Consider the following 10,927-nt stretch of genomic DNA (forward strand, 5'->3'; position numbering starts at 1 on the left):
TATATTTAAGAATACTCATTGATATTTATTAGTTTAACTCAGGGATGTAACAGGGTCTCAAAAATATGAACAAATTCGAGGTTTTTCAGCAAAATCCCTTTTCCAGATCTGGTAAAATATGACATATACCCTTCTGAAATAGTTGGATTCTGTTATTATTTTGTTTACATAAAACTGCCGATATGCACATATTTTCCAATGTACAGTCTCATATTTATGTATAGATTTTAATATTTATATATTTGTCTGACAAAATTAAAAACTAATCACCTATCTCCAATTATTTTCTTTTTTATATGAAAGCTAAAAACTTAAAATTAAATACTTGCAATATAGTATATAAGCATTTTCTCTAAAGTTAAACACTTCCCCGCTTCAACTCTTGAACATTTACTTCGATTATGGAATAAAAGAAAATACGTTTTTATAGCTCTTATCTTGCAACCTCTCTAGCTATTAACAACTGCTATAAGGAAACCATTTTCCAACAATTAAGCATAGCGCTATAATAAAATATGATTTCCTAGGTTTTATAATAAGTTAATATACAATTTCAATATTGTTCAGGCTTCTGAAAGAAAACTGAACCCACCCAGGTGTACAGTTTCCTCGCCGAGAGAGTTACTGTTGGAGAGCATCAAGCAAGGGCAAGTCCACCTCAAGCCGTCCCCTGTCCACAGGAGTGAGTACTTTATTTTATTTATATTTATATATTTATTATTGTTATATGTTGCAACTGATTCTATTAACATGTCTTTTTCAGTTAGCGATTTTATTTATTAATTGTGACCATTTGAGTAAAAATCGCTAGCATATTTTCCTTTTTTGGCAATGCCAGAATATCCGGTTTCGAGGTAGTATGAAGTAGAAGTAAGCGAAACATATTAAAATTACTAATGATAATTATAAATAAATATTGTAAAATATCAGTTAATGTTCTTTAACGAAAAGTTTATTTTATTTAATCAATAAACCTTACAGTTGATATTTCACCGAAACAAATGAAAATATGAAATGAAGGAGGACGAAACTCGAATATGGTTTAATGTAGTAAGTAAATTATATTTTATCTGTTGGCAGTCTATATCTAATTGAGGTTCGTCTCTATTGGAAATAACACTACAAATTACAAATTATACCTTGTATATTAACATTATGTTTAAAGAAATTTGTAATTATTTATTAACCGGTAGTAGTAAATTTATTCTCAGTGATAATCTGATAAATGCAAATATCTCCTTAAAAAAATAATTAATTCGCAATGAATTGAATTTTTTAAGTATGATTTAATTTAATTTAAATTATCTGCTTAAAACACTTAAAAATTTAATTCAATGCATATTTTTTTGTTTTATTTTTTAGAGATCAAATATTTTATTTTCATCGAAATCACGTTATTTAAAAAAAAATTAATTACTTTAACTATCCTTAAAAATTTAACTTTAACCATGTTATGTTTATTAATTCAATTTAATTTTCAATCATTCATTTTATTATTACTTTATTATCAAATGTTAATGTTCTGTAATGATTATTGACCACTAACGTTTACTGTTAGTTTACTGCATTGTATACGATACTTGTGTCGACATAAAGTCATTTATTAATAATAAACATAATTCTCGTTTAATTAATTACTTTCACTTTAAATTAAGAAAATTATTGCAAAAGTTATACATGGAACATCAATCACCTTACCCAGATATTTCTCGAATATCCCGTAATTCCTCTTCTTAGACTCACAAAAAAACGTCATATTTGTTTTCAAAAGAATGCAGTTTTTACCAATAGATTATTTTAAGTTTAATCCTTGATATAGATAAATTTTATCTTTTAAGTTTTAATTGTTTATGTATGTCTACAGAGCTTTATTTTAAGACATTTCTCTATAAGAAAGAGAAATATCTTGGAAAAATATCAGTTATTAATATTAAAAAATGTTAACGTCATTTATTCTTTCTTAAAAATTGTGGTAAATACTCGTATTAAAAATATATGAACAATTAATATACTAATGCAACTTTTTAAGCACCTATTTCGAATTTTTTTAAAATATTTAATTTTCTGTATGTGATGTTTGTATTGTATATTTTAGGGTAAAGTATGAATTTTTTTTCTTTTTATATTTTTTACATTAATTAGTTTCATTGTCTTGAGAACTAACTATATTACTTGAATAAATAATTACGTCCGTAATAATAAAGTACTGTAATAGTAAAGTCCGTTGATTGTAAATTCTATTTCAAGCCCTTTCTGTTCAAGGGCATCCCCAACCAAGACGCTATTATGTAAGTTTAGTTATGTAACATTGGCTGGATCGCAATTTTTATTTTGAATTCGAAATTTATTAGTAGCTAGAGATATTTTGAAAGTTTTTATGTAGGCCTTCTCTTCGTAAAACTGAATACCAACATTTACGCATTTACAATACTTGTTTCTGCTTATTTCGTTCTCACATTCAACAAGTTTAGGTAATATAAGAAGGTCGTTTCTCTCTTTTTATCTTCCTAGAAATCTAATAGATTTTTTTTGTATAAAAAAATATATTTTGTATGCAAAGTTTATGTTTTAAACTGAGACTTTCGAATGCACCTGCCGATTTTTTGTTTCTATTAACTATATATTCTAGTTAAGTATTGGTAATGAAAAATATTTTATTTCAATTAAATTTTAAAGATCTTCAATATTATTGCTTCCTCATTTGATCTAAATAAAATAGGCAAACAATTATATTTAATACGATTATATTGAATTATATACCAAGATAATTATAATTATCTTTGTATTTCATATTGTTTTAAACCGAACCTTTACGAATTCTTTGAACGATAGAGTTTAGTGTCAAAAATAATTTTAAATAGTATTTTTTTGGATAATAGTTATTAATATCTATTTTTATTTTTAACACTCATATCTTCAGAGTTTAAAAAATATGATCACTCAAAGCTAAAGGTATTTTAACCAAAGGACATATTTTCTTGTTATGCGAAGTGTATACTGGAATCTTATGTGACTCAAAAACTTTCAAGTTCTAATCTCAAAGAAGCTCTACAATACTATTTTAAAAATGCAAAATCAATTTCTAAAACTTATCAATAAATCAATCATTGATTCAAACAATGAGATTTTCTGTTTAAAAAAGTGCTAAACATTGAAAAACTTACAATATTAATATACAATTATAAATTTAAAATCGTAAATATAAAAATTAATATTAAAATTTAAATTTAAAATCTAACTCATTTTGATGTAATAATTGTTGTATTAACTATCAATAATGAATGTTGATTATATAAGTAATGATACAAATACTTCTAAACGCTTTCAAGCAATCGGCTATAGATCAGTCTAAACATGACCTTTTTTTGCTTTTCGTTATTAGAGTATCCTGTTCTGGGTGAATCGATGGTTTTGTTTTTGTATGTTTGGTTTTAACTCTATAATTCCCTCATCATGTTTGAAATAGATTTTCATATTTTGTGGGTAATTATCGAAACGAGATTGGGACAGATACGGCAGTAAAACCAAGATATATAGTCCAAAGTTTTAATTGAAATTAGAAACGTTTACTATTAAAAAAATGTATATGACAAAAAAAAATCACTTATTGCTCTGACATTTTATTATTACATCTGAGTAATGGTCGTACATGTGGACATAATTTTTCTAGTCCTCTTATCTTTTTAACCTGGGCAACGTGTACGCAGTGACGGAATTGGTAAATAATTTCTCTTCTTAAATAAGTTCTTGTTGTTCCAAAACGTCTGGAAATGTAATGTAACCCATTATTTATTCATTAAATAACGATTCGGACTCACTTTTTCTCTATTTTCAAACCTAATTCCTCGTGTTAGTTATAAAAGTGGTCTAATTGTTGGTAAACTCTAGTTCCCAAATTACTCATTGTTTTCCTTATTATTAACATATCTTGGCAGTTTTATGTTGTTATTCCATTTCCCTAACACTTTATTATCAAAAAGTGGTAAATTTATAAATTGAAAATCTCCGGAAGCTGAAATTATCCTTAAAATGAATTAGAGATTATTTGCATGTTATGTTACACGTGAGCTTTAGCACTATAAGAAAATATATTTTACCGTCTTAGTTTTCTTTTTTTTGTCGATAAAAAAAAAAAAACATTGGAATTGTATTCCAATGGGAGATCCATTATTTTGGCTGTCTTGATTTCTGGATCATTTCATTATTCTGTGTTGTAATTATATTTCTCCATTTCGGAATGCCAATTACCGTGAATTAATAAAAAATCAACTACTTCCACTGTTATTTGCAGTTGATACATTTGAGATTGTGCGAATACCTGAGTCTATACAGTTCGTGTCATTGCTGGGGAATTGCCTACTAGGAGTAGGAGCTTCTTTCCCACCAGTAGGTAGGTTCTGCGGGGAGAAGGGGGAAAGAAGAGGGAAGGAGGCGAGAGAGGACTGAGTAAGGGGAGACTAAGACCAGGAGATCATCATGTTTTAGGAGCTCCTCTGATACCCGCCTCAGCCCAGTTTCTAACTCCTGTCAGTTCCTTAACTCCTGGTACCGTCGTTGCTAGTGCGCCGCGCTCACTGCCCGCATGCGTGGCTTCCATCCCCACTGTTTCCTTTGCAGGTTCCATGTTCGGCTCAGTAGGTTAGTTGTCATTTGTATCTTTCTGTCTCAGCAAACGTTGGAATACTAGTTATAGACAGGCAAGGTTCAAAAAGTGGATAGCAAAACCATCTCTCGCAGTTGTCTTTTCTGATTACATACGACCATTAATAAGTTGGTGTTTGTTGTGTATATACTTCCCCCAATTCCTGACGTGAAACACTGATCCCATGAGCACTGAACACAGTCAAAAAGTTTTGAATGTAGATAAAATGTGCTGGGTGCTTTCATATTGTGCAACATCACAAGGCATCATGAAAAATATTCATTCTACATGCCTAGATAAGCAATTTATAGATTCTATTACCTAGAGATACTATTTAATTCGTTTTCTACTGCTTAAAAATTTATATAGCGACAAACTTTACTTCCTACTTTAAATCAGTCAATAGTTAATTAAAACTCAATCTATTCCAAAGAAAAATATTTATTAGTAAGTATGGAGCAATTAATTATAACTTCATGTAACTTATAGAATGTGTTATTGTTTTTGTCCCTAAGATAAACTCACCTCCATAACAACCCATAAACTCACTATTTTTGTATTTGTATAATAGTGTTTATCTTCATTTAATTCATCAATCTGACCTAATTTTTATTGTTTTCTATTTCTTTCAGTTTTGTTATCATTATCATTATTATACTGTATTAATACAGTATTGTACTAATTGTACTGAAGTAGTACAGTATTATTATAAAATTCTGTAATACATTTTTAATTTACGACATATTTATTGTAATAATTCATTCCTGTTTGTGTTATTGGAGCGGGATTTAGATTCTGTCAAAATTAATAAGGTTTTTTATTTATCTATTTTTTAATGTGAGTTATAAAATATACTTATTTTGAACGTATTTTTTTGCTAGATCGGCACTTTTTTTATGGTATATTACATTAACTCTTAATACCTCATGATTCGTAACAATTAATTAAATGGTTTTATTGTAGCGAAATGAATATTTATTTTATTATTTTTTTATAAATTTATTGAACTAATATATCACATTATATCAGCAATCCACCAAACCACTGTGACGTCCGTCCAACATTCTTTCAATATTAAGAGAGAATTATAGGATATTCATGAAGATTAAGTGGTTATTAAAATTGAAAACATTAATTCGGGGACAATTTTGTATTTTATAAATATTATATTTGATGCTCTTAATTCAACGTTATTTAGCTCGAATTTCACTGTGGATAATCTGATTTTATGAAATTAATCTATCTATAAGAATAGATATTAATTAATTTAATTACGTACGTATTTTCACCCTACAGATTTTAGTTTTAGTTTGATAAAATTTATTTTAATTTTATTTTCATCATTGAAAATCATATGAAATTTATTTTTCATCATTTAATCTATTTTATTAAAATAACATATTGTATCGATCGATATAGCAGTTTGGAAAGAAAATCTGTTTTCAGAAGATTCGGATTCGGGAACCTCAATAAAATTCTTTTTTGGGGGGGAGGAGGGTTAAATATACAGTCTAATTTCATGCTATGTCAACTAGACCTCCTTCTTATATTTTATTTGTTGAACTAATAAATCAAAAATATTGACGTTTCAGGATATCATCCCAAACTTCGCATTAATTTTGAACTTTGCATACCTTCTCCTTTGGTTATGCAGTAGTTCAGTCAACACTGCTACTTTTCCATTGTTGAAAAAGGCAATTACACGCGGTGGGCTTGAAAAATTAATTTACTCATACAAAAAAATATTTTTTTTAATAAAATAAAATAAAAATATATTAGTAGCTGTTTCAGCTGGCATTGTCACATGTCTGAAAAAAGTAATGATATTCCGAAATATAGTCGTTTTTTTATGTTAAATTAGAATAAAAGAAACTCCCTATAAATATGTTTAAAAAGATGCAAAATGTATTATATATTCAATATTTAAATATCCATTGATATTTTGGTTTGAAATTTATCTGTAAATGAAAAATATTTCACAGCTTAGCCACTTTCAGTCCATGAAATTTTCATTTCCGTGTACACTATATGAAATATTCATTTTCATTATTTACCAAGAAGTAAAATAAATCGTCAAATTGTTAATTGCCCTTAAATTTATTTTATTTAATATATTTATTTTTTTCCCAGGACTGCTTTACCAACTCCGTAAATTCCTACCTCCTACATTTTTTCTCATCATCTGTTCCTTTCTTACTAATAGATTATTCCAAGTAAACCACAATGATTCCTATTCATCCCTCTATTTTCAATCCCCTGGTGTTCCTCAAGGTAGTATCCTCGGTCCCATCCTCTACACCGTCTATACAGGTGACATCCCAACAACTCCTAACACTATCCTCACCATGTATGCCGATGATACATGTCTATTGTCAGTGAACAGTGATCCATACATTGCATCCCAAACTCTCCAGTCCCATATCACAATCCTCGAAGAATGGTGTCGAAATTGGAGGATAAAAATAAATCCCAACAAATCACATTTACTCTTCGTCGTAAACCTGCCGACTGCTCTACAGTATACTTTAATAATGTGGCTCTAACCTGGAATCCGCACACAAGACTTAAAAGACAGGAAACTGCACGCAGATTCAGACTATTACAGCACTTACTAGACAAACGGTCTAAACTTCCAACTCATTACAAAAGACTGATCTACATGACAATAATAAGGCCCATCTGGACATACGTAGTGGAGCTTTGGGGCTCCATTAAACCTTCGAATTCCTCTCGTATCCAATCCTTACAATCCAAAATCCTCAATACTCCTTATTTTGTTACTAATAAAACCATCCATAAAGACCTAAATGTTCCTTATGTAACCGATCTAGCCCGAACCCGATATCATTCTTTCCATTATAAACTCCCAAACCCACTACTTTCTAACCTTGCTTCCTCTTCCATTCCTGGCAATCCTTCGTGGCGCCTGAAAAGAAGGATGGCCTCGAGACCTTATATTGTAAATTGTTTTTAGAGTTCTACTACTGGGTAGTTTCTCTACATGCTGTATCATATCATTATCATTATGTCATTATGATCAAATTTACTTGTTGTATTTTTTATACAGTTGTAAATATCAATAAATAAAAAATAAATAAAAAAAATAATTTTTTTAGCCTATTGCTACAGTTACCGTTTCGTGTTCATTTTACTCTGATTTTATTTTTTTGCGGATGTTTTCTAATATTCATTGTACTTTTTTATGGTATATCCTCCGGATAAAGTGCTACTAAACTTCGCGCTTTGCGAACTTGGAGTTTTATAGCTTCAGTTTGGATCGGGGAATCATATTTTTTCTACAAATTATAATTATATCTTAAATTATTTAAAAAATAAATAAAATACTGATGAGAATTATTTTCTTAAGTCTGAGCATATACGTATTAGATAAAGTAGGTCTATATGATTATATTGATAAATAAATCAATATAGTTGATAGAAAATACATTTATTCATATAATGTACTTCGAATAATAAATCATAATAGAAATAATCTAAAAACTGAAATAGACAACGGAAGGGAGGCCAATGTATGGAGAGGTCCAAAATTTGATTGTTCTTGTTGGTATTTCACATTACTTACAAAACAATCTTGAAGCCTTTATTCTTCCATTTATTTCTTTTAAAATAAAATGGAAGAATATAGGATTGAAATTTACTTAAAAAAAAAAAGAAAAACGAAACAAAGTACTGTACCGAATATTTATGATTAATAAATTAAATATGACATTATTTGTTCATGATCTATATATGATTATTAATAATAAAACTAAATAAATATTTATTCCTTGAAAAGAAATTGATTTATTATTTTCCACCTGTATTTTCGTAATATACAGAACGAAAAAAACAGTTTCTCATTGCTCTAATAATTTACGTTTCTTATTATTTCCTCCTTATTCATATATTTTCTAAAAAAATTTGTCATATTATTTTTTAAGTGAAGGGCATATCAAAATAAAAACCGAAACATAAAACTGTTTGAGTAAAACAATTTTTTTAAAAAAATAGATGCGGGTTTATCGTCTGCGGTTTTTCGCCATGACTATTGTGGTGATTTTATTTAGATTTTCTACTTAAGTCCACAAGTCCACACGTTTCTCCTTTATATCACTATCCAAAATCTGTTTTCAAAAATGATATTGAATAATAATAATACTTTCCTTCTCTCAAAATTAGGTACATATCTATAGTATTATTTTTCAAAAATACGGACATATTAATGTTTATATACCTCTAAAAACTATTACAAGAATAATAAACTATTATGTTACAATTTTAATAATTTTTCTTAGTTGGAAATATTATTAATAAAAATAAAAGCACATAGAACTACTTTGAATTATGCAAAAAAGTAGCGTGATATATATTGTGATTGTAAATTAAGTTAATATTCGTATTTAAATGTCAGTTTAATAAGTATTTAAATTAATTAAGGGAAATTGTTTATCCTAAATTTGTGGAGTAATAATTGTGAAAGAAAAAGGCGATAGTAAAGATATCAAAGTTATAATTTAATTTTATGGAGTATTTATGGTTCAAAACTTACTTGTAAGATTTAAGTCGCTCTTTTCATAACAGTTATGATAATTTTATCACTTGTTATTGTATTTTTCTAGTATCTATTATTTTTCTATGAATATAATTTCGCTAAATCGTAAATATATATTAAATTAAATAAATTATCTAATTAAATGGTAATAGATTATTGAATACTCCAAACTTAAATTTAAAAAGAATTTTTATATTTACAATTTCTACTATCTAAACTTTTTTTTTAAATTTCATTATTTGGTTCATTTTTTTATGTATGAAAATTTTACTATCTACCAATAATTATATATTTTATAATTAATTTTTTAATTCTAATTCTAGATAATGGGCAGTAGAGAATTTTTCTTACTAGTCTTTTTCTTATTCTTATATGATGAAAGATATAGTCAATTAATTGATCGAAATTAAAGATTCTAAACTAACAACTGGATCATTTTATTAAGGATTATAATTAATTAAAATTATTAATTTTATTTTAATCGATGGAAATCTGTTACAGGTATTAGACATTCTGAAGTCAGTCGTGTCCAAGAGTCTGTTAATGTAAATCTTTTATATTTATGATTTTTAAGTCGGAAATAAATTATTAAAAAAAAATATGTTTTTTAATATACATATTGTAAGCGTATTGATACTTGATTAACTGTACTATAATATTATTAGCCGGTTTGAATCCATCTTTTTATTTTGATTTTTTTATATACTTATGAAAATTCTTACGATAATAAACAGTACCGACGTGTTTTTCTTTAACCAAAATACGTTTTCATTTATTTAATAAAAATTATAAATAAATATTAAAATGTTTTCTTAGAACTCAATGTTAATCTTAAAACGTGTTTTTACGTACTTAAGAAAGTAAAGAGGAAGATCAAAAAAGTTTTGTTCAATTTTATCTTTTATCTAAATAATATTCTATTTCTAATATAAAAATATTTTTTTCGCAATTTTTAATGTAGAATCCTTGGTTAGTGTCAAATTTTAAATTTCTAAGTTTACATTTCTAAGTTTAAATTTAAATTTTTAAGTTTACTTGGGTAACTGAATTAATATATCATTGACAACTGGATTTATAGCCCTTTGAAAGCAGTACTTATGAAGTTAAAAAATAAAGTTCAAAAAATTTTATATAAAAACTTTTCCGTTCAATCAATTTTAACCAGGATATTCTTCATAATATACAACTCTGTGAATAAGCTACATACATTTAATTTTGAAGTTTGTTTATTTTTTTTTTTAATCTATGTATTTAGATTTATCTACATCGACGTTTTTTTGACTTAAATACTTTATATTATCAGTACTGATATATAGTGATGTATTCAATTAACATGAATTTCAAAATAACTTCACAGTAATTTATTAATCTTTATAAATTACTGACATACTTTAAATAGGGCTAGTAGCCGAAACAATAAATAATAAAAAAATAAGGAAGTCCATCTTTAAATTTTTATCATACATATTTTTATATGAAGTATTATTTAGATTATCGTTGGATTTATTAAACCTAGCTAATATAATGCCGACAGAGTAAAAAAGCTTTCTCATGCTGGGCGGTTGTCGCCATGCACGGCGCCTTGCCATGTTAAACAGAACCAGTTATACAGTTCTGCATTGCGGGCTATCTAACTCACAGTTGTTGGGGGTTTCTTACATTCAACTTCCTAACTACAAGAAATATTTCATATTTATCTCTTCCTTTATTTTTATTCAACGTATTTATTATAT

The 10,927-nt window shown here is 27.2% G+C and overlaps 1 protein-coding gene across 1 annotated transcript in view; it reads left to right on the forward strand.

The window, feature by feature from the left end:
* LOC106689191 (spire type actin nucleation factor) overlaps nt 1-10,927 on the forward strand; it is a gene marked incomplete at its 3' end in the record, with an annotated part of 233,316 nt that overhangs the window by 140,439 nt on the left and 81,950 nt on the right. The window contains 1 exon segment of the mRNA XM_067051884.1: nt 568-682. Coding sequence (XP_066907985.1) covers nt 568-682 — 115 coding nt within the window.

Source organism: Halyomorpha halys, unplaced genomic scaffold (genome assembly GCF_000696795.3).
Source record: "Halyomorpha halys isolate HHAL.00 unplaced genomic scaffold, Hhal_1.1 Scaffold1295.1, whole genome shotgun sequence".
Taxonomy (NCBI): Eukaryota; Metazoa; Arthropoda; class Insecta; order Hemiptera; family Pentatomidae; genus Halyomorpha; species Halyomorpha halys.